The sequence below is a fragment of the Quercus lobata genome, chromosome 11 (assembly GCF_001633185.2).
Source record: "Quercus lobata isolate SW786 chromosome 11, ValleyOak3.0 Primary Assembly, whole genome shotgun sequence".
Classification (NCBI taxonomy): domain Eukaryota; kingdom Viridiplantae; phylum Streptophyta; class Magnoliopsida; order Fagales; family Fagaceae; genus Quercus; species Quercus lobata.
Genome location: NC_044914.1, coordinates 236,849 through 258,476, shown reverse-complemented (window position 1 = coordinate 258,476; position 21,628 = coordinate 236,849). Strand labels below are relative to the sequence as shown.

Sequence of the window (21,628 nt, the reverse complement as noted above, 5' to 3'; positions counted from 1 at the left end):
TGTGAACACAAACGTTATTCTATGATCGAAAAAAAATAACACAGAACTGAGAGCTTATTGATATAGAAGGCTGATATAGCTTATTTACTCACATCTAACTAAGTACAAATAAACCTTGTAGGTAGACATCCCTGATTGAATCCACAAACATGAAAAATTCTAAAATACAATGAGACCCAACTTTTAACATGCAAATGCACAAACAATCAAATAAATAACTAAACAAAAAATATGTTCATGTCCATTTTTTTGAATTGTGCTTTTAATATTTAAACCAATCCAACTACTTTTAATAATATACAACATATTCAAGTAACAAACACCAACATCAAGCAACATATTCAGGCAACACAGTCTTTACCTCATTAGCACTGTCATCACTCATCATTAGTGATATACAAAACATAGAGAATAACAAACCCTAACATTATCAATGCAGAACAATGAGTTTAGCCCTTTCCCAGAACAATGTTCAAGATAGAAATTTGAAATTTGCCTGATATCAACAGTTCAACCCACAAACAGAAAAAAGCGCAAAACAAAAAAAAGAAAAAAATCAAACCCACAGAATAAAACAAGCATTTAAGAAACAAATTACTTGTGGAAAAAGAATTTGGTGGAGGACGAGGATTTGACAGAATAAGAGTGGAGGTGCGTGAAAGTGAAGACTGAGTGAGAGTGGAGAGAGTGCGTGAAAGTGGAGACTGAGTGAAAGTGGAAAGGCTGAGTGAGAGTGGAGACTGAGCTATGGAAAGGGTGAGTAAGAGTGGAGGCATGAGAGTGGAAAGGGTTTCTATGACTTTTGAATTTTGAATAACCCCTTCATGAAATCGAGTCTTAGAGACTTGGTTTCCAGGTGGCTTCCACGTGGATAAACCATGTCATTCTCAGAATGCAAAAATCGACGATCAAAGGGTCAAGATATAACTCGAGCCTCTAATATTTGAGTTCTAGGTGGATGCCATGTGGAAAAACACCAAATCAGAACATGATCAGAATATGAAAATCAAGTCTTTGAGGCTCGATTTACAAGTCCTAAATCGAGTTTTTAAACTCAAGATGTTAGTTAAAAATATAGTTTTGAAAGGTTGCCAACTGAGAGCATCCCCATCAGTATGTGCAAAGTTGTACAAAATGGAAAAAGTAACTGATTTTACACATTTTAAGCAAAAAAACACCCACATCAGTGGGTGTAAAATTGTGCATAAATGCACATTTTGTTATAGTAACCGTACATATATGCACGGTTACTGTAGCATGTGCATTTAATATTTTAATAATTTTTTCTCTCTCCTTGTCTCTACTCTCACTCTCACTTGACTCTTTCCTTGTCTCCGTTCTCACCTCACCTCATTCTCCTTTTTCCTCATTTGCTCTCACTCTCACCTTTCTTCCTTTTCCTCATGCCTCCACTACTGCCGATCAAACCATGCCTCCATTGCCGCCGATCATCAAACCTCACTCTCACTTCTCTCCCTTTTTCTCAGCTTCATCACCTTTTCGCTGATTCTCTTTGTCGGTGTCGGGATTCTGAGATTCTAGTCGGATTTGGCCAAAGATCATGGTGTCGTCTTTGTCGGCGTTGACTTCGACAAGAGCCGGAGGAGGCTCCGATTAACCTTCGCAGCTGCAGCAAAGGAGGATCATGCGTGAGAAAATACCCAGATTGAATGGGTCTGAATACCCAGATTGAAGCAGTGAGAGAGAGAGAGAGAGACCATGAGTGAGAAAATAATAAAAAATGATAAAAGAATGAATATTTTATTGAATAAATATGTAAAATAGATAGACATAAGTGTTTTGTAAAAAGAGAGGTGTAAAAAAAAAAAGTTTTAAATATGCAAATTTACAAAAATTTTGCATCCACATCTGTGGCTGCTATATATAGTTTGGCAATTGGAATAAATTGCCAATTTTGACCGCGTTGATGCTTTTCTAGTCTCTCTCTCTCTCTCTCTCTCTGATGAGTTAGCTAGGGATTTAGCTCCTATCCAGCCCGCCTGGTGGTCTACTCGCTCTCACTCTCTCTTTACTCTTACAGTTACTGCTGCTTTAAACCCCTAATCTCTCTCTTTTGAAGGTAGCAGCAATGTCAGACAACTTACCTGAAGTTTCGAAATCCATCACAGAAGAAGCATTGTGGGACTCTCTTCCTCATGAAATCCTAACCCACGTTTTCCTACACCTACCCATCAAATCCATCATCACTTGCACCTCTGTCTCCAAAACATGGAAATCCCTCATCCAAAACCCCTATTTCATTTCCACTCATCTTCACCACTCCTCCAACAACAAAAACCTCCTCCTCTTCAGACTCTGCCCTAAGCCTCTCGCCAAAGCAGTCAAACAACTGAAACGAATCGGAGATGAAAAAGAAGTCTACGCTTTACATTGGGACGACAACACCAATTTCCATCAATACACCAGCTTTGACGACTTCCCTTTCCATGGCCAAAGCGCTACTGGAGTATTCCGCGTAGTTGGTACTTGTAATGGCTTGATTTGCCTAGCTGATGATTTAAACACTTACGCATATAATTTCATTCTCTGGAACCCTTGTGTTAAAAAATACGTGCGACTTCCTAACCCCAATTTCTCCTTCAGGACTACCGGTCCCTACACCGCGGCTGTTGGGTTTGGGTTTGATTCCAAAACCAATGACTATAAGGTCGTGAGGTTTGTCACTCCTGAGGATAGGGACTTCGAAGAGGGGGAATTCACACCAAGGGTTGAGGTCTACTCACTTGCCACTGGGGAATGGAGAGTGGTTACTGCTCAATGTTCCAAATGTGCTGTTCGTGACACAATGAGGGTCTACCTACGCCTACAGGCTTTTGTCAATGGGGCTCTGCATTTGGTTTGTTACAAGACAACTCCAGAAATAAGATTTCTCTACTTTGTTTTGGTGTTTGATTTGGAGGATGAGGTCTTCCGTGAGATACCACTGCCTAAGCATTCCGATATGTACTATTGGGAGTGGGTATCTATTTTGGCATATGGGAATTCCATTGCTGTGATCGAACCTGGATATTCTGTTGACACTCTCGATATATGGGTGTTGAAGAACTATGCGGATGCGGATGCGGATGCGTCATCATGGACCAAAATTATAAGTTTGGATGCTCAAGCGCCCCCACAGGACATTCCAAGGCCACTTCGTGGTTCTTACAGAAAGAAAATACCTTGTGCAAAAGCTTTTAGGAAGAGTGGCGAGGTTATATTGGAAACATCTAGAAAAAGGCTTGTGTCACGAAACCTTGAGACCCAAGAGGTTAAAGACCTTGGGATTACTGGATCTAAGTATAGTTTTGTTGATCCTTATGTTGAGAGTCTAGTTTTGCTAGACAAACCCGACCTTGCAGTTACTTACTAAGGGAAAGTAACAGGAACAACAACAGGCAAGGTGCATTTTATTTTCATGCTTATTTTTATGATTTTCTGTTTTGTTCTTCATATATTCCTGGCATTCATTATGAGTTAGAGATGAATATATTGCTAATTGATTACCTTAATTGAGTTGATTTATATTTATGATAGATAGCCTATCAAGGTCGTGCTTGCTGTCAATAGCATGTATACTAAACTAAGAAAATACCCAGTTGTTTGTGTTGATTATCAACTTTTAGCACGTTTATTTATTAAGTGGTTGAAAATAAATGGGACTGTGAATTTCATGTTTCTTTCTTGATAATGTTCTTGTGACCTCTTTTAACTTCATGTTTTCACAATTGCATTAAATGTTCTTCATGATCTCCTTGGATTATCAAAAATGTATTATTAATACATTTTTCTTAATCTGTCAATTGTGATCATAGTATGCTAAAGATGTTGCTTGTACATTTTAAATCTTTAATTGCCTCATATGCCATTCTTCTTACTGAAAGGATTCCCGTAGCACCATATTCATGGGCAAAGTAACTCATCAATAATTATTTCTTGCTTTGGGTGGTTAAGAATTGAAAATAACTTGTTTACAAACCTCTTTTTGAACTTATTTTGTTATCACTTTTTGTTGACTCCATTTTATTCCATAGTTCATCTTTTTCCCTCTTTTAATATTTTGTGAATGAGTTAGTATATTTTTTTACACAACTGTTTAAAGTAGAAGTAAAAACCAACTAGTATAGACCCTTATGCAAGAATTGGGGTTTCACATTGGCTTTAATGGGATGTAGTTCAATGTCTTTGCAAGTATGGTAGTTTTAATGGGATGTTTTTTCTTTGTCAGAATATCGTCTCAAAGTTACAAGATTTGGTTACTACTGTTTCTATAAATGTGTATAAGCACTCGTGTTTGGTATTGGTTTTGCCCCTCTTGTAGCTCACTAATGAATATATTCACTTATTTGGAATGGAAAGTCCTAGAAGTTCATAGATAGTTAGAATCCTTTTAGCCTTTTAATTTTATGTAATTGAAAACGTGTTGGTGGACATATCAATCCTTGATTCATAAGAGTGATTTATTAATGTAGCAGTGAGGTTGGTGTCAAAAATCAAAAGTTACAATCCCCCAAAATTTAGGTTGTCGTTTTGCCTGTTTAGGTGGTTGTTTCTCTGCTATGTAACATTTGCTGATTTGGATGCAGCAACAGGCTGTAGGCTTTAGAAGCCTTTCCCTATGGTCATTCCTCTCACCCCATACCAACCTGGTGAAGGTGAATCTCAATCCATAATCGTAACACCACTCCCAAAAAAAAAAAATCTCCCAAGAAGCTAAGTTGGAAACTTTTTCTCAATGATTTATAATGCTGAAAATTATTTCATCTTATACAGTTGATGACATATATTGTATTTGTGTTGTTTCTTTTACTAAGAATTTTGTATATATATTTTTTGATGAGTAATAAATTTTATTGATATAAAAAAGGGACACCCTAATACGTAGGGAGTGTATTAGGGGTCAACAAAAATTACAAGAATCAAGAAAGGAAGAGAATGATTGGTTTCGCAAAGTAGCCAACCAATCTAATAAAGTCCTAAAGAAAAAAAGCTTGAGGTCTGGTATGGATCTTTCATTATCTTCAAAACATCTACTATTCCTTTCCTCCAAAGACACCACATTAAGCAATGGGGAACAATTAACCATATATGACCATTTCTATGATGACCAAATCTGCCTTGCCAGCAAGCTAGAAGCCCAACAATGGCATAACCCAGCTTACTCCAAATAAACCCAAAACCATAGACCACATATCCATAGCAACCAGACAATGAAGAAATAGATGGTCAATACCTAAGAATTTTGTATATTTCTACTCTCTTAGTTTCTTCTGGAACCTAAGAATTTTGTATATTTCTACTCTCTTAGTTTCTTCTGGAACACATGTCTTCTCTTTATGATCACCCTTTGCTATTTTGCTAGATTTCTTATTATTAAATAATTGCTGGCTTTGGAACCTGCTTAGATCATTTACCCTCGTCCCTGATCCTCCTTCGTACACTTGTTTTTGTGGTGAAGGTTTGGAATGTTTCTTAATATGTATCCAGAAAACCTTCAAGTATCGGTGTAGATTTTTTCCATATGATACTACACTGATAGGTGTTATTTTATCTCCTTTTGCTTTTAGCATAAATCGATAAATGGTCCAATTACTTATTAAAAAATAAATCCACTTCTGCTATAAAATCACAAACAATGATGGTTGGTAATGAGCTATAGATAAATAATAGACTTAATTTCATCTAAAGAAAAGATTCAACAAAGCTTTTTGATGGTGTTTATTTTCTTATAATTGGCTTGATTTTATTTTGTGAAATTGTGTTGTAGTTTTTATAACGTTAAAGTATGAAGCATGGGTGCGTTTCCGGATTCGGGTACGGGTGCGGGACTCAACAATTTTTCAAAAAATAGGTTGCGGGTGCGGCGATTAAAAAATTATTAAAAATATTTTTATTTATATTTTCTATATATTTTTACTATTAAAATATTCTTAAAAAACACATTACTATGGCCTTGATTCACAAAACAAAGAAAGAAGAAGGCAAGAAACACAAAAGAAGCAACAAATATTTAGAATAAAATTGAGGAAGGACAGATTTAGGATGTTTGGGCCTCATTCAAAGCCAATTTCGGCTGTTCTAGCATGATTCAAGGCCGATTTCGGCCTGTTTCGGTCGTCGGCTGATACGGCCCGATTCTGGCCGAATCAGCTTGGTTCGGAGTGAATCCGAAAAGAAAAAAAAGAAGCTCAGACGTGGCACCGACATGCGGGCAGCCGCGTCGGTGCTTCAGAGTTAAACTCCATTTTGTTTACACCATTCTTAGCATTTCTGGATGATTTGTAGTTTGGTTTCAGTAACTTACAAAAATGGAGTGCTTAATTGTGTCTGCCATGCTTCATGCTTGCATTGGGATGAAGATGCTTGCTAATGCTCTTTGCATGTGTATTGTCTTTGACTTAACAACATTTGGTTACTAAGGTTTCTATAATTCTGGAAGTTGATAGGTTGTTAGCATCTTTCTAGCCTTTTATTTTTCGGTAGTTGAAAACATGTTGATTGACAAATCAATCCTCGGTTCATAAGAGTGATTTCTGACTGTAGCAATGAGATATGTGATAATATATGATTGTTGCTTTGCAAGAGATAGTGGATCACTTTGTGATTTTTGGATATATTTTTATTATTATGGAGTATGCTAAATTTTGCATCTAGCTTATTTCACCGTTCCCCCATTTAGGTACTTGTGCCTCTGCTTTGAAACTTTTCCTGGTTCGGAGGCAGCAATAGGCTGTCGTCATGTGAAGCCTTTTTTATTTAGACATCCCTCTCATCCACACTAACCCGGTGATGGTGGAATTCAATACCAAAAAAATTTACCAAAAAGCTAAGCTAGCACCTTTTTCTTTGTGATATGTTTTGCTGAAATTTATTTTCATCTCATACCAAGTTAATGTTCAGTTTTTTATTTTATTACTAAAACTAGTTAATGTTCTTAGTTTGTTATTTAGTTCAAAGTTATGTCTTAGAGGAGGAATAAATATTTCTCTTAAGAATGAAGACATTGGTGTTACAAACCTAAAGAATATATGGGTGATCAATTATTGTTGAGTAGGGGACACTAGCCTGCACATAAGACACTCTCAACACTTGGCCAATTTAGGTGGTTGTTTCCCTACTGCATTATGTTTCATGTTTCACCTGTTTTGGTGGTTGTTTCTGTGCGATGTATCTTTTCCTGATTTGGTGGCAGCAACAGGCTGTGCGATGTTTCACCTTTCCTTATAGTCATTCCTCTAACCCATACCAACCTTGTGAAGGTGAAACTCAATCCATAATCCAAACACAACTCCCAAAAATAAATAAAAAATCTGCCAAGAAGCTAAGTTGGAAACTTTACTCAATGATTTATAATACTGAAAATTATTTCATCTTATATAGTTGATGACTTATTTTGTATTTGTGTTGTTTCTTTTACAAAGAATTTTGTATATTTCTACTCTCTTAGTTTCTTTTGGAACACACGTTTTCTATTTATGATCACCCTTTGTTATTTTGCAAAATTTCTTATTACTTCTAAAAAGACGCAAAAAGAATTGAAAATGACTATTGCTTGCTTGCTTTGTGTGGTTAAGAATTGAAAATAACAGTTCCTAAAAAAAAAAAAAACTTGTTTATAAACCTCTTTTTGAAAACATGTTGATGGACAAATCAATCCTTGGTTCATATCAAAAGAATGCAATGAGATCTGTGATAATTGTGATTGTTTCTTGGCAAGAGATGGTGGTACTGTTTGTGGTTTTTGGATATATTTTTCTTATTATGGAGTATGCTAACATTTGCATCTAGTTTTTTTCATTGTTCCCCCATTTAGGTGGTTGTGCCTCTACTTTGTAACTTTTCCTGGTTTGGAGGCTGTAACAGGCTGTAGTCTTGCGAAGCCTTTTTTTTATTTAGAAATCCCTCTCATCCATACCAATTAACTTGGTGATGGTGAAATTCAGTCCCGAAATTTTTTTACCAAAAAGCTAAGCTAGCACCTTTTTCTCTGTGATATGTATTGCTGAAATTTATTTTCATCTTAAAAAAAGTTAATGTTTTTTTTTTTTTTTCCTCTCTCTCTCTATTATAAATAATTTAATGTTCTTAGCTTGTTCTTTAGGTCAAATTTACGTTTTAGAGGAGGGTTAAATTTTTCTTTTAAACAATTTAAGAATGAGGGTGTTATGAATGAAAAGAATATATGAGTGATCAATTATTGTTGAGCAAGGGACAGCAGCCTACACATAAGACACATTCAACACTTAGAGATGTATTTTTTTTAATCGAAAAAAACCCTTAACTAACAACCAGGGATGTAATTATGAATGTGTGTCAAGGGATAATACAAACTTGGACTCAACTTGTGTTTTGTGGTGGTCTAGTTGGCTTTGGCTTTCCTTTGAAATGTTTGTTTTGGTTGTGCGATATTTTTATTCTCTGATTTTCTTTGGGAGCACGGTGTCTTCTGTTTACAATTGTCTTGTGTTAAGTAGAAAAATATCTTCTTATTATATAATTTCAGGCATGGTAACCTGCTTAGAACATTACCTCGGTCCCCCATTCACCTTGGTGGACATGTTCATTTGGTAAAGGCTTGGAGTATTTCTTAATTTCATTCTGAAAACCCACAAATCTCTGTGTGGGTTTTTTCTACATTGTTACTAAACTGATTTTAAATTCTTGCAGGACGTTGAGGAATCATGGATGCTGATGAGCTGTAATTAGTATTGGCATTAGTTATTATGTCAAAATGGATTGTAGTTATAACTTTAGAGGAGTTTATTTTGTTAAACTAATTTGGGCTAAACCACTCTTATGTTAGTTTTTCTGGATGATGTGAAGTTTTGTTTCAACATGTTTACAAAAATGATTAAGCACTATATTGTCTGCCATGCTTTCATTATGTGTGTGTGTGTGTGTGTTAAATTTCTCCTTTTTCAGTGAATTAGATAGCAGTTATTCAATGGGTGTAAAGGTATCTAGGGAAAAATTCTATAAATCTGTCTTTTAATTTTAGGATATGTACATTTAAGATGATAGTAAGGATTGATTACATGTTACACCCAAAAGCTGAGCAACTGCTGTCTGAGCTGCCCTGGGTGAATCCAAATACCAGATAGTGAGGTTTCTTTTTTTGAGAAGAATTAAGTGTTTGATTGTTGCTGATGGTGAATACTTAAGATGGAAAGTAGGTTGTTCTGGTTGGCTATCCACACCCTTGTCCCTGGGGTCTTCTTGTACCATAAGCCCAAATAACTGCTCTTGTTTCCTGAAGGGAAGAAGCCTAGCTCAAAAACTTGGCCTGAGGAAAGCAAAGTTTGGACACCTCTAATCGATTGCCCGGGACTATGGTGTCAAGTGTCATCTGCAATGCAGAATTTCAAGAAAGTTGAGAAAGCAATGAGACAATAAAAGAGAGTGGGAAGAGCAGGTATCTCCATTAACAATCCCCTTCTCTGTTTTTGGTTGAATGAAAGAACCCTTTCAGTCCGAATTACAAAATTAGTTAACTGCTGCTTCCAGCAGAGAACAAAAATATTAGCACGTAGCAACTGCAAAGTAATAGAATTGCGTGAACAAGGACTTAAATTTACAGTCTGTTAGCTCTTTCCTAACAATTTTAGAAACGAAGACTTGTTATTGGAGGACTTAAATGGGTTGTAAATTCAAGTCTTATGTATTGTGAATGGTGATGATATTAGAGTAATGCCGGACAATATTCATCAATAACTTTATATAAATATATATATATATATATATATATATATTTTCCTAACTTTTGCAGTCCGAACTCAAATTTGTAAGTTACACTACTACCTCTTTTGTTTCTCAAGAGAAAAAATAAAGCTACTACCGCCTTATTTCATTGCATTGTGCACCCTTCTTAACAATAAACCTCATCAACAATTGAATAATTAATTTATAGTGTCAGCTTGTTGATAATTGATCTTTATTAAAATAAAATAAAAAACCAATGGCGTATAGGATTGTATGTTGAATCGGATATCACACTAATGCAGACTCCTAATCCAGTAGGAATATGATTTAAAAACTAAAAAAATAAAAATAAAAATTATGATAGCATATACCAAACCAAAATCACATTATCTAGTATTAATTATATTCATTTGTTAGCTCTAATCTTTCCATGGGCACAGAGTTACAATCCCACACATCAAAAGGATATAAAATAAAATGTGGATTTTCTTATCAGGTTCTATGCGCGCGGTTAATCTTTGATCTTGGAGGGGAAAAAATTTGTAGGCTCAAAATTATTGCGGTAGTACAAATCCCACAAGCCCAAAGCCTATCTCAGCCTGACTGACCCAAGACTGCAAATTTCAGGTAGCCTCTACATACTTTATCGAGCCCAAAGTTGTCGAACCGAGAAAATTGGTTACCAAGTTTAGCCTTTTAGGCATAGTAACTATACATTTTAAAGTTGGTTTGCCCCCGGAAATTAACATAAATGTTATCGGTTTTTTGTCTAATAGAGGGGATCCATTTACTGATTCAGATTTATTTTTTTTCACGAATCTTAAATATGTAAGATTCAAAAAATATATAAGTTACCAAGTTTTCTCTTCTCTTTAAGTGCTTAGCAAGAGATTGATATTTCTAAACAGGACTAAAGCCTCCCACCCTAATTATACTTACTGTGTAGAAAAGTTGTTAGTAATAGTGATTACAGTCAAACCAAATAAAGGTTATTTTGTCTTCTTTCTTGCTTCCAAGCCCTACTTATGGATGATAACTTGTTTCAATTAAGTTAGGATATATTTTCTGTAGTGAAATCATTCAGGTAGTCAAGGTGGATGGATGTTATAGCTTCTTTTTGTTCTTCTCTTCCAAGGTGTGAACCAGACCTAATAGCTTCCCTAGTATTGTTGTTCCTAAACCTTAAAAAATAATAATAATAATAATAATTCTTTTGTAAAAATTTGGGGTCCAGTGATTGGGGTGGAAAAGTGAGGGATAGAAAATAGAGAAGGAATGAAAAAATTGAGAGTTAAGAGATAGAAGAGATTTTATTTTTCACTCATGGTGTTTGGTTGGGATAGTGGAAAAATAAAGAGATAGAAAACTTTTTTATTTAGTTGAGAAGAAAAATGAGAGGATAGAAAATGCAAGATTGTATAAATTTACTCCTATGCTTATAGTACTAAGATAAAAATTTAATAGTATATAAGGGAAAAAGAATAAAAGTAAAATAAATAAAAATTGAAGGTAATATAAGATGAAAAAAAAAACATTGAATAGCTGGAGGGCAGAGTAATAATTTCCCATCAAACTCACTTCCTCCTTCCCATTTTCTCTCAAAATTAAGAAGAAAATCATTTCACCCCAAATGGTGGGCTAGGAGAAAACTCCTAAGCCCCACCATTTTCACTCTCCCAAACACAACCCCCCTCCCCCCCCCCTCCCCCCCAAAAAATAAAAAATACTTTTCTCTCGTATTTTCTCTTCTCTCCTCTTTTCTTCTCAACCAAACAGACCCTTAATTACTGTTTTTGGGTGTTATATCTTAGGCTTTTCAATTAACTAATTCATTAAATTTATTCTCCTTAAAAAATATTTTTTATGCTCGAAATTAATTAAAGTACAATATCTAATATTTTTCTTTTTCATGCTAATTTTTTTTCCCACTCCATAAAAATGGCATCTGCCTGGGCCTTAGGCCTTGGGCCTCTTTTGGGTGTTCCATGATGCTAGAAAAGGAGGAATAGTGGAATACTGAAAGCAGAACTAGAAAAAGGAGGAAGAAGCTTTTTATGTAAGACTTGACAGCCATCAAAATGGAAATCACTAATGGTACATTTTGGTTTCTAAGATCAATAATATTGTTGTCCATTTAAAACATACTTTGACAACAAGATGAACGATTGAGTAATGATCACCGAAATCTAAATTGTTACCGAGCTTCCAAAATCAAGACTGTCATGTCATTTATAGAAAAAATTTCTAGCCTTTTATTAGATGAACCCAAATTCTCCATACCTCTGACAAATGAAAACGTTGGTTGTTTTGGTGAAGGTAGAAGTGCAATTTCCTTGTTGAACATTGAGACCACATCGGACATAATAGGCCTATATGTTGCACTTTCTTGGACACAGAGGAGTGCTATGTTTATTTATCCCAATAGGACATTGGTAGGAGGAGTATCTTGGAGGATTGGATCCATCAACTCTAAGGCCCTATTGCTTTTCCACAAATCCCATGCCTGAAGAAAATTTACGATAAAAATCAATCACAAATTCCTATTAAGTTCCTCATATTTTATTGAGGTACAAGTCACAAATGAAATTAGTAGAATTGCAAAGATACTTAAAAGGACCATTTTAAAAAGATCTAGTGTAACACTTTCTACCTTCTTGGTGGCTTTGTAACTTGTAGGTTGAATAAAATTCAATTTAACACTGAATATATAATTTGAAATCAACATAATTGACAAAGAAGATTAATCCTTTGAAAAGTCAATCACATGGTGTAATAGAATACACACACGCGCTCAAATCCACACACACACACACACAGTTTCTAATTTCTTGTTAACATTAAAGTAAGATGGTCCATTACTCACATATCCAATAAGATTGAGAGAGTCGCTATGATAGAAACCAATATTCTTCTTGCCACTCAATATCTCTAACAACAATACTCCAAAACTAAAGACATCACATTTAATCAAGAAGAGGCCTTCCAAAGCATATTCTGGGGACATATAACCACTATATTTCATTGTAAAACAAACTATTCAGTAGCTTCATGGTTGATAATTTGTATATTACTGATATTTGCTATAGAGCATAAGTACTTATGGATTATACTTCCTAAGTCCCTACTATTCGGTTGGTTACTTGTGACCCATTCCCACCAAAAATTATTGCCATTCCAAAATCTGATATTTTTGGATTCATGTTTTTATCCAACAAGATGTTGCTAGCCTTCAAATCTCTGTGAATAATTCGTAACTTGGAATACTGATGTAGGTAAAGAAGCCCTTGAACAATCCCTTCAATGATGTGAATGCAAGTTGTCCAGTCTATCACCCCATGTGCACTTGGATCTGTCTCAATACCACATACAGATAATAAGATAGAAGGTAGGAAAGAATTGGCGGGAATTAAGTGTGTGAAACCTTTAGTTACAACCAGATTTTGAGCTATGAACAAGCATAATATAGGTAGAGTACTTTGTAAGTGATCGAGATAGTGTGGAACTACATACCAAAAAGGAAATTATCTAAGCTTTTATTGGGCAAATACTCATAGATCAAAATCTTTTCATCTCCTTCAATGCAGCATCCAAGAAGTTTCACAAGATTCTTGTGTTGGAGTTTGGCTATATAAGCACAACCTCATTTTTTAGCTTCTCCCATCCTTGTCTAGATTTTCTTGAGAGTCTTTTTACTGCTACTAACTGTCCCTTAAGCAAGGATCCCTGAAAATAATTCTTTTAACTTAGTTTCTAATTAATCCTTGAAAAGAATCCACATCAACTAATTTTTATAAGTTGTCTCCTAGCAGAACTTTCATGCAAATATTGAGACTTCAATATTTCTGTTAAAAGTTAGATTGTAGAATATCATATATTACTTTAGAATTTCTCTTCCAAGATTAATGTGCTTAGTTATTGAAACTTACTTTGTAAACAGGTTCAAAACCACCCTCTCCAAGTTTATTCAAGGCTGCGAAGTTATTAGTAGCAGCAGATACACTAGAAAAGCTAAAGAGAGGAAGCTCCTTTTCCTTATTTCTACCTTTCTTAGCCCCTTTCTTGTTGACTAATCCTTGTTGTGTAGACCTCTTGTTGAAATCAAACGATATCAAGTCCTCTCCTGCTTGATCAAAAAGATAGTTCTGATTAGTCCATGTTGGGTGGTCCCATTTCTGAAATCAAATGACAAAAAGTTATCTCCTACTTGATCAAGAAGACGGTTCCTATAATCTAATCCTAAAAGATTCAGAAAAAATGCCATGGCTCAGCAGATAACTAAGTTCTGTCACATGGTACCAGAGGAATTTTATGCATATAATTTCAAAAGCATTTGATTGGTTTTTTGAAATCCTTGAAGAGTTTTATCTATGAGAAAATCAAGGATGCTGTTTCAGGAAAGAGGACTGGTTTTTTTTTTTTTTTTTTTGGAGCAGATCAAGATTAAATGTTTGGTTAAAATTGAAATTTTGACTCAAATAAATAATCAAAAGATCAACCAAGTTTTTTCTCACGACTGGTGAGCTTTCTCTCCCACGACTGGTGAGGCTTATTCCTTCTCACTATAGGTGAGAAGTTTTCCTTTTCTTTTTTCTTAACTATCTAAGTAATCAGTTTTCATTGAACTGGACAATCAAACTCTCTTCTCTGGTAGCATGGATACGGATTTTATTGAACGGATACAGAATATCGCTCTGACTGAGGAAGAAGGGGAGGTGATTAAGGTTAGAGGAACACACAGAGACAAAATACTTCAAGAATGTTCGCTTAGTCTACTTGGACGTTTTCTCACAACACGCCCTTACAACCAAGGTGCTGCTAAATCCTTAATTAGGTCGGTGTGGAAGATGGGACATGACCTGAAGATTGTGGACGTGGGAGGTGGTCTGTTCCAATTTAAGTTTGCACTAGAAAGCCAGCTGAAGTGGGTTATCCACAACAACCTGTGGAGTTTTGAAAATCATCCTCTAGTCCTACGGAGATGGGAGAGAGGCATGACGGCCAATACAGTTACATTCATCTCTATCCCACTATGGGTCCAAGTGTGGGGATTACCATTTGATTTATTTTCTGAGGAAGCTTGTAGGGACATCGGTGGCGAACTGGGGAAAGTGGTGGAGATAGACACAAAGGCTCTTTCATCTGAACAAGCCCGTTTTGTTAGGGTGAGGGTCGAAATTCCTCTTGATAAACCACTACGACGGAGTGGAGTAGTAGTAAACCCCGAAGGAGATAAGGTTCGTGTCGGGTTCAAGTATGAGCGCTTGGTTGGGTTCTGCTATCAGTGCGGGAAAATAGGCCATGAAGCAAAAGAATGCTCCTGCCCAAGGGACCAAAACCAGCGTGGATACCCCTACGGAGAGTGGCTGAAGGCTGGTTTCAAGTGGCCTGCAAAAAACTCAGATAAAAGGGATGAGCAACCGTCGCACAAGGACTCTGGTTATGACGGCATTCACGGCACCAGGTCTCCGTCTGGCACCACACAGCCACCTTCGTTTGGCGCCGGCAGTGATCTAGCTGGCATCGAGTGTAGTCAAGGAGACGTTACAAATCTGTCTAAACCATTGGGGGTGGTAATTAGGGAAAAGGATAAACATGTGGGCACACCAGAATTAATGGACACATTAATATCGGGATTTACCTCACCCCAAAAGGAAACCGATCTCTCTAATAATGAGGGAGACGTTAGCATGACAGCAATTACTCCAGAAATTGATCCGGTGAAGACGGTATAGCCATGTATAACGAACAGTCTGATTAGTGTCCCTGTGGGTTACGATTCTGACATTTTGAAGCAGTGCACAAACAATAAACAACCATGTGAGGCAGCACGTGAGTTACATCAAAAAAAGGTAGGGCAAACGTGGAAAAGAATAGCCCGTAACCCTACCTCCTCCACCTCTGTTTCTTCTGTGGTTCCAAGTGCCGTGGGATCAAAGAGAACGCACAAGGACACTGTATCAGCCAAGGATGAGAGTTTGGTGGAAGGAAGTTGCAAGAATAGTAAGCAGGGTAGACTTGTGGGAGACAACCATGATACCATTTTCCAACGGCGGAGGCTGAGGAGCAGCCCCACCGAGTCCAATGAATCTCCTAAGCTGGAACTGCCGTGGGCTTGGGAACCAAACGGCAGTTGACGTTCTCTCAAATCTAGTGAGGGAAAAAGCTCCTAGTGTTTTGTTTCTGATGGAGACAAAACAATCTGTGGAAGAGATGAGAAAGGTACAAGCCGATTTACCCTACCGAGGTATGTTGGCTGTCCCAAGTATTCATAGAAGAGGTGGATTGGCTTTGTTATGGAAGGAAGATGTTGAGCTGCATGTACAAACTTACTCACCACATCATATTGATGCGTTGATTAAGGGTGAAAATTCGTTTTGGAGATTTACCGGATTCTATGGGTGGCCTGAAGAACAAAGAAAACAGGAGTCGTGGTAGTTGCTCAGGCACCTTCATGCTAGGAGTTCACATCCGTGGTTATGTTGTGGGGATTTCAACGAAATTTTGAGCATGGAGGAAAAACAAGGCCAACTCCCTAGGCCTCTAAGGCCAATGCTAGACTTTAGGGAGGCGCTCTTGTTTTGTGGATTAGCAGATTTGGGTTACCGAGGTAATATCTTCACCTGGGATAATGGAAGGATGGGCGAGAATTTGGTGCAAGAGAGGTTAGATAGGGCGTGTGCAAACATTGAGTGGAAAGCCCTTTTTCCCCATGTAAAGGTTAGCCACCTTCAGGTGTCTTATTCAGATCATGTGCCTATTTTGATAACAACGGCTGAATCACCCAATCTTAGGAGGAATAGAAGGCTACCAAGGCAATTTGAAGAGAAGTGGGTTGCTCATCTAGATTGTGAGGGGGTGATCCGTGAGGCTTGGGGGCTGCCTATCCAAAATGGGAGCCCAATGTTTACACTTTTTGAAAAAATCAAGCAATGCCGGCATGCTTTGGTGGATTGGAGCAGAATTACTTTGGGGAATTCTAAAACAAGACTAGAAGAGAAAAAAGCAGCACTTGAAGAGCTATCAAGGGAGAACAAGGCCGAACATATGCAAAGAATTAGAACATTGAAATCGAAAATTAACACCATTCTACACCAGGATGAACTTTTTTGGCAACAAAGGTCTAGGTCCATTTGGTTACCTGCAGGAGATAAAAATACTAAATTTTTCCACCAACGAGCTAGCCAGCGGCGCCGTAAAAATCACATATCAGGTATCCAGGATGTAGATGGTAGCTGGAAAACATCTGAGGATCAGATTACACAGGTTGCTGAAAGCTATTTCCAGAATCTCTTCACTTCAGAAAACCCCATGAATATGGAGAGTGTACTGGATGTGGTGGACAAGAGGTTTACATCGGAGATGAACACTTCCATATTACAGCGGTACACAGCTAAAGAAGTCAGACAAACCCTTTTCCAAATGCACCCATTAAAATCCCCTGGCCCTGATGGTATGTCCCCTTTTTTCTTTCAAAAATTTTGGAATATTGTGGGGAGTGATGTAACTGAAGCTATTCTTTCAGTATTAAATTCAGGGCATATGTTGCGTAAAATGAATTTCACTTATATAGTTCTTATTCCAAAAAAGAATGACCCTTTGTTGATGGCCGACTATAGGCCCATTAGCTTGACTAATGTTGTATCTAGAATTTTATCTAAGGTGATGGCAAACAGATTAAAGCATGTGCTGCCATATGTTATCTCGGAGGCCCAAAGTGCTTTTGTTCCAAATTGGTTGATCACTGACAACACCACTGTGGCTTATGAATTATTGCACTGGATGAGGAATAAACGGAGAGGCAAGGTGGGACAAATGGCAGTAAAGCTGGATATTAGCAAGGCTTATGACCGGGTGGAATGGGGTTTTTTGAGAAGTATAATGTTAAAGCTTGGCCTAGATCACAGATGGGTAAATATGGCTATGGAGACAATCACTACAGCATCCTATTCAGTCCTTATCAATGGGGAACCAAAGGGTTTTATTACCCCCACAAGGGGAATAAAACAAGGGGACCCGCTATCACCATATTTGTATCTGTTATGCGCCGAAGGGTTGTCGGCTTTATTGAGGAAAGCTGAAGAGAGCCAAGCACTCAAGGGTGTCCTATCTAGCCAACAGGGGGTATGTATATCTCACCTTTTATTTGCCGATGATACTATGTTATTTTGCCAAGCCACGGTTGAAGAATGTCAAAGACTGCTAGATCTTTTGGGCAAATATGAAGCGGCATCCGGTCAAGCAATAAATAGGCAAAAAACAACATTATTCTTTAGCAAGAATACAAGGCGAGAGGTGAGAAATGACATCCAGCAAATGTTGGGGGCTAGAATAATGTCAGAATGTGAGAAGTATTTGGGCCTCCCAATGCCTAATGGGAAATCAAAGGTGGGGACCTTCAAAGAGCTCCAAGAGAAAATCACAAAGAGAGTCCTAGGGTGGAAGGAGAAATTTATTTCAAAGGCGGGACGTGAAATTCTCATCAAAACAGTGGCACAAGATATCCCTACATATTCAATGAGTTTATTCAAGCTTCCTAAATCAATATGCGATGGTATCAACTCCTTGGTGGCTAGATATTGGTGGGGTCAAAACAGGGAGGAGAGGAAAATCTATTGGATAAATTGGGGTAAGTTATGCACATCAAAGAAGAAGGGAGGAATGGGATTTAGAGACCTCCATGCTTTTAACCTTGCAATGCTCGCCAAGCAAGCATGGCGCTTAATCCACAACAATGGATCATTGTTCTATAGGGTTTACAAGGCACGGTACTTTCCAAATACCTCTTTCTTGGAAGCTGAGTTGGGCCATAATCCATCATTTGTGTGGCGATCTTTATTGGCTGCTAGGGACATCATTCATGCTGGGTCACGTTGGACAATTGGAAATGGTAGGAGTATCTCCGTGGCATCTAGCTCTTGGCTACCTCACTCACCTGGTTTCTTGAGTACACCCCCACAAGGAATGAAAGTGGCTGAGTTGATAGATAATGACTCACGGCAGTGGGACAGGGGAAAATTATCAGCTACCTTTGATAGCAGAACCTGCAACACCATCCTAGCACTGCCCCTCAATAACCTAAATTCCCAGGACAAGCTGATTTGGAAAGAAAACAGAGCACAAAAATTCACGGTTTGTTCGGCTTACCAGGTTGCTCTCCGATTACTACATCCTAACCAAGCTGAGCACTCATTAGGACAAGCCCACGAGTCCACTTGGAGGAAGATATGGAAGTTAAATGTGCCACCAAAAGTTCGAAATTTCCTATGGAGGGCCTGCTCAGGATGTTTACCCACAAGGGAGAGCCTCCACGAAAAATGCGAGCTTTGCTATCACCATTGCGAGACAATTTGTCATGTGTTGTGGGAATGCCCGTTTGCGAGGAACGTCTAGTCTCTGTTCAGAGGCACACTTTAAAAATGCAGCAACGAAACAGAGGACTTCTTTCTTTTGTTCAGAATGCTGCAGCGGAAGCTTGATCAACGTGACTTGGAGAGGTGGGCAATAACGACGTGGAGAATCTGGAATGCTAGGAATAGGTTCTATTTTGAGCATGTCCAGGCACATCCAAAAGCTATGTTTGACAGTGCAATGGGTTTACTGGAGGAATACCAACGCCTTAATGCAGCGCAATGGGTTTAGGAAAAACTGATATCCATTTATGTATGCAAACAGGTTTTTTTCTTCTTGGGACATCACCGGTTTTGTTTTCTGATGTTGATGTTCCCCACAAATACTAGATGTGGTTTATCTAGTATATACATGTACCCCCAATTATATTAATAAATCTCTATCGTCTTTTGCTCAAAAAAAAAAAAAACTAGCAATTTAGACCCTATTGAAATTCAGCAAAATAATTTTAGAAAATGTGGAATTGGACTGTAAATTTGGCACCTGACAAGAGTTCAGCAATTTTTTAAAATTTTTTTAATAATAATAATAAATAAAGAAAGGATAATTTTATGTGAATTTACAAGAAGGATCTCTTTAACTAAAACAAAAGCGATAGTGGCAATTATGCGTACAATGGACTTACACAACTATTTTTAGTAAACAATTACTAGTTCAAAATATCTTAATCACCCCCCTCTGCCTCTTCATTTTGGTGTCACTAACATAGATGCCCTGCCACTAATCAGTTTTATGTTGCTAATGAAAATTCATACCTTTTCTTTTGAGTTTTCTCACACCCACATCCACCATATGAAGGCTGCTGAAGAAATGGCTGTCAGAGAAATGGCCAGTACTACAATAATCCACAGCTTTCGCTTATTCCCTGAAGCATGTGAGAATAAAAAGATACAGATATTGGCACTAGTATTTTTCAAAAGTAACTACTAAATGATAAAAATTCAGTTAGGAAAGATTGAAATAAAATAATATTGAAACAAGATCATAAATATGTAATAATGATTGCTAGAGACTCAAATTTGCATACTTTTAGGGCTTTGCATAGGAGTAGCAACTTTGACATAAAAATCTCTTGCACTATGGTCATCATCAGTAAGATGTTGCAGATTAATAAGATCTCCAATCCATATTGAACAATTATAATCATTGAAAGCACAACCAGTACGGGAACAGTTACTCAAGCAAGCTGATTTGCACTCTTCAATGATCCTACTTTCAAAACTTATTGGATTCACTGGTAGTTGTACATTAGACAACATAACAAACTCATCTGGCTCACCCGTAGTCTGGTTATTGTTCTCACATTGCAAAGGGGTTTTCCTTGCACATCCTGCAGTGTAATCACTCAGTTCCCAATGTCCAGAAGATCGGGGTTCAAATCCCTGAATGCATGAACAAAATGGCAACGTTTGCTGGTTGCAGCACCCAAAAGCCCCACAAAAAGCATAAACTTCACATTGGGTTCTTGGTTCTGACCATAATAAATTCCACTGCTGGGTGGATTCCAGCCAATACAGTTGCTGTATCTGCCCCGATAGATCCATTACAAGCCTACTAGTGGAATTACACTGCCGATTATATGTAAAATAAGTCTCTTCCTGATTGTAAGTATAGCTAAAATTTAATATATAATTAGATCCCATTTCAGGAACAAAGCTGAACGAGTGCCCATCCCAAGGCCCGCTTGTCCAATACAACGTGTCAGGCTCCTGCATGATTAAAAGCTGACTTATTCCCTTAGGATCGAGCTCCATTGAAAAAACTCCAGGACTAGGGTCTTCAGCATTTCTCCAAGCTACAACGACCAAGTCTTTCCTGGTCTTTTTCTCTCATACAAAAGCTTCATTCCAGGTAAAAGGGTATGCGAAGGAAAATCAAAGCCCTGCCACGAGATTTTTGAGTTTTCATCCCTTAAAACAAGGTTTCCGGAGTCCAATAGCGTAGCACTTGCATTGGCATATGATGGCAAATTGGATACCATGTATGACAACCTACCATCCATAATCACGAGGTTCCCATCATTACTAATAGTGAGAACTGCAGAAGAACTAGTGATTGGGTAATCTCGGTTTGCTACCCATGTGATAGTTTGCAGTGATACCTTTTTGAACCATATTCCCACGTATTGATTTGTGGAATTTCTTCCAGGACGAAGGAATCCAACTTCAAATTCTGCATCAGCTGATACTACAGTTTCCGTAATTGTAATAGATTGTCTTTGCGATATAGTATCTCTGGCAGCATGAGACGAGTGAAAGAAGGGGCATGATACTAATAGCATCAGCAGGAAAACATGATGAGAAAACTTACATGTTGGAATATCATCCAAGCTAGCCATAAGTAATCCACACAAGGCCAGCAGAGCTTGTTTGTCAAATTGTTAGAAGAGTAGTTCTAGTTGCTACTAATCGCTCATGATTTTCCATACGTCAAATTAGAAGGGCAGTTCTAGTTGCCAGTATTGATTTTTCATACTGTCAGACTTTGCAACATTGACTTTTTTTTTTCAGTAAGAATTTTC

At 37.5% G+C, this 21,628-nt stretch overlaps 2 protein-coding genes across 4 annotated transcripts; one reads left to right on the top strand and one right to left on the bottom strand.

The window, feature by feature from the left end:
• The first annotated feature begins 1,931 nt into the window (after positions 1-1,931).
• Positions 1,932-8,861, top strand: LOC115968724 (F-box protein At3g07870-like). 2 transcript variants are annotated; one of them, XM_031088214.1, is made up of 2 exons: positions 1,932-3,398; positions 8,668-8,861. In XM_031088214.1, the coding sequence occupies exon 1, from the start codon at positions 2,090-2,092 to the stop codon at positions 3,371-3,373; it is 1,284 nt and encodes a 427-aa protein (XP_030944074.1). In that variant the 5' UTR covers positions 1,932-2,089; the 3' UTR covers positions 3,374-3,398; positions 8,668-8,861. The 2 variants fall into 2 exon arrangements, with proteins under 2 accessions (XP_030944074.1, XP_030944073.1); XM_031088213.1 differs by having other exon boundaries at positions 1,932-3,403.
• Positions 8,862-12,675: 3,814 nt separating this feature from the next.
• Positions 12,676-21,565, bottom strand: LOC115966218 (G-type lectin S-receptor-like serine/threonine-protein kinase At2g19130). 2 transcript variants are annotated; one of them, XR_004086364.1, is made up of 5 exons: positions 20,135-21,565; positions 19,863-19,972; positions 13,626-13,819; positions 13,210-13,422; positions 12,676-13,048 (listed from the first exon to the last, which is right to left on the bottom strand). XR_004086364.1 is itself a non-coding variant. In XM_031085464.1 (4 exons), the coding sequence occupies exons 1-2, from the start codon at positions 20,859-20,861 to the stop codon at positions 19,881-19,883; spliced, it is 819 nt and encodes a 272-aa protein (XP_030941324.1). In that variant the 5' UTR covers positions 20,862-21,565; the 3' UTR covers positions 13,191-13,422; positions 13,626-13,819; positions 19,863-19,880. The 2 variants fall into 2 exon arrangements, 1 of the variants encoding a protein (XP_030941324.1); XM_031085464.1 differs by lacking the exon at positions 12,676-13,048 and having other exon boundaries at positions 13,191-13,422.
• Positions 21,566-21,628: the final 63 nt, after the last annotated feature.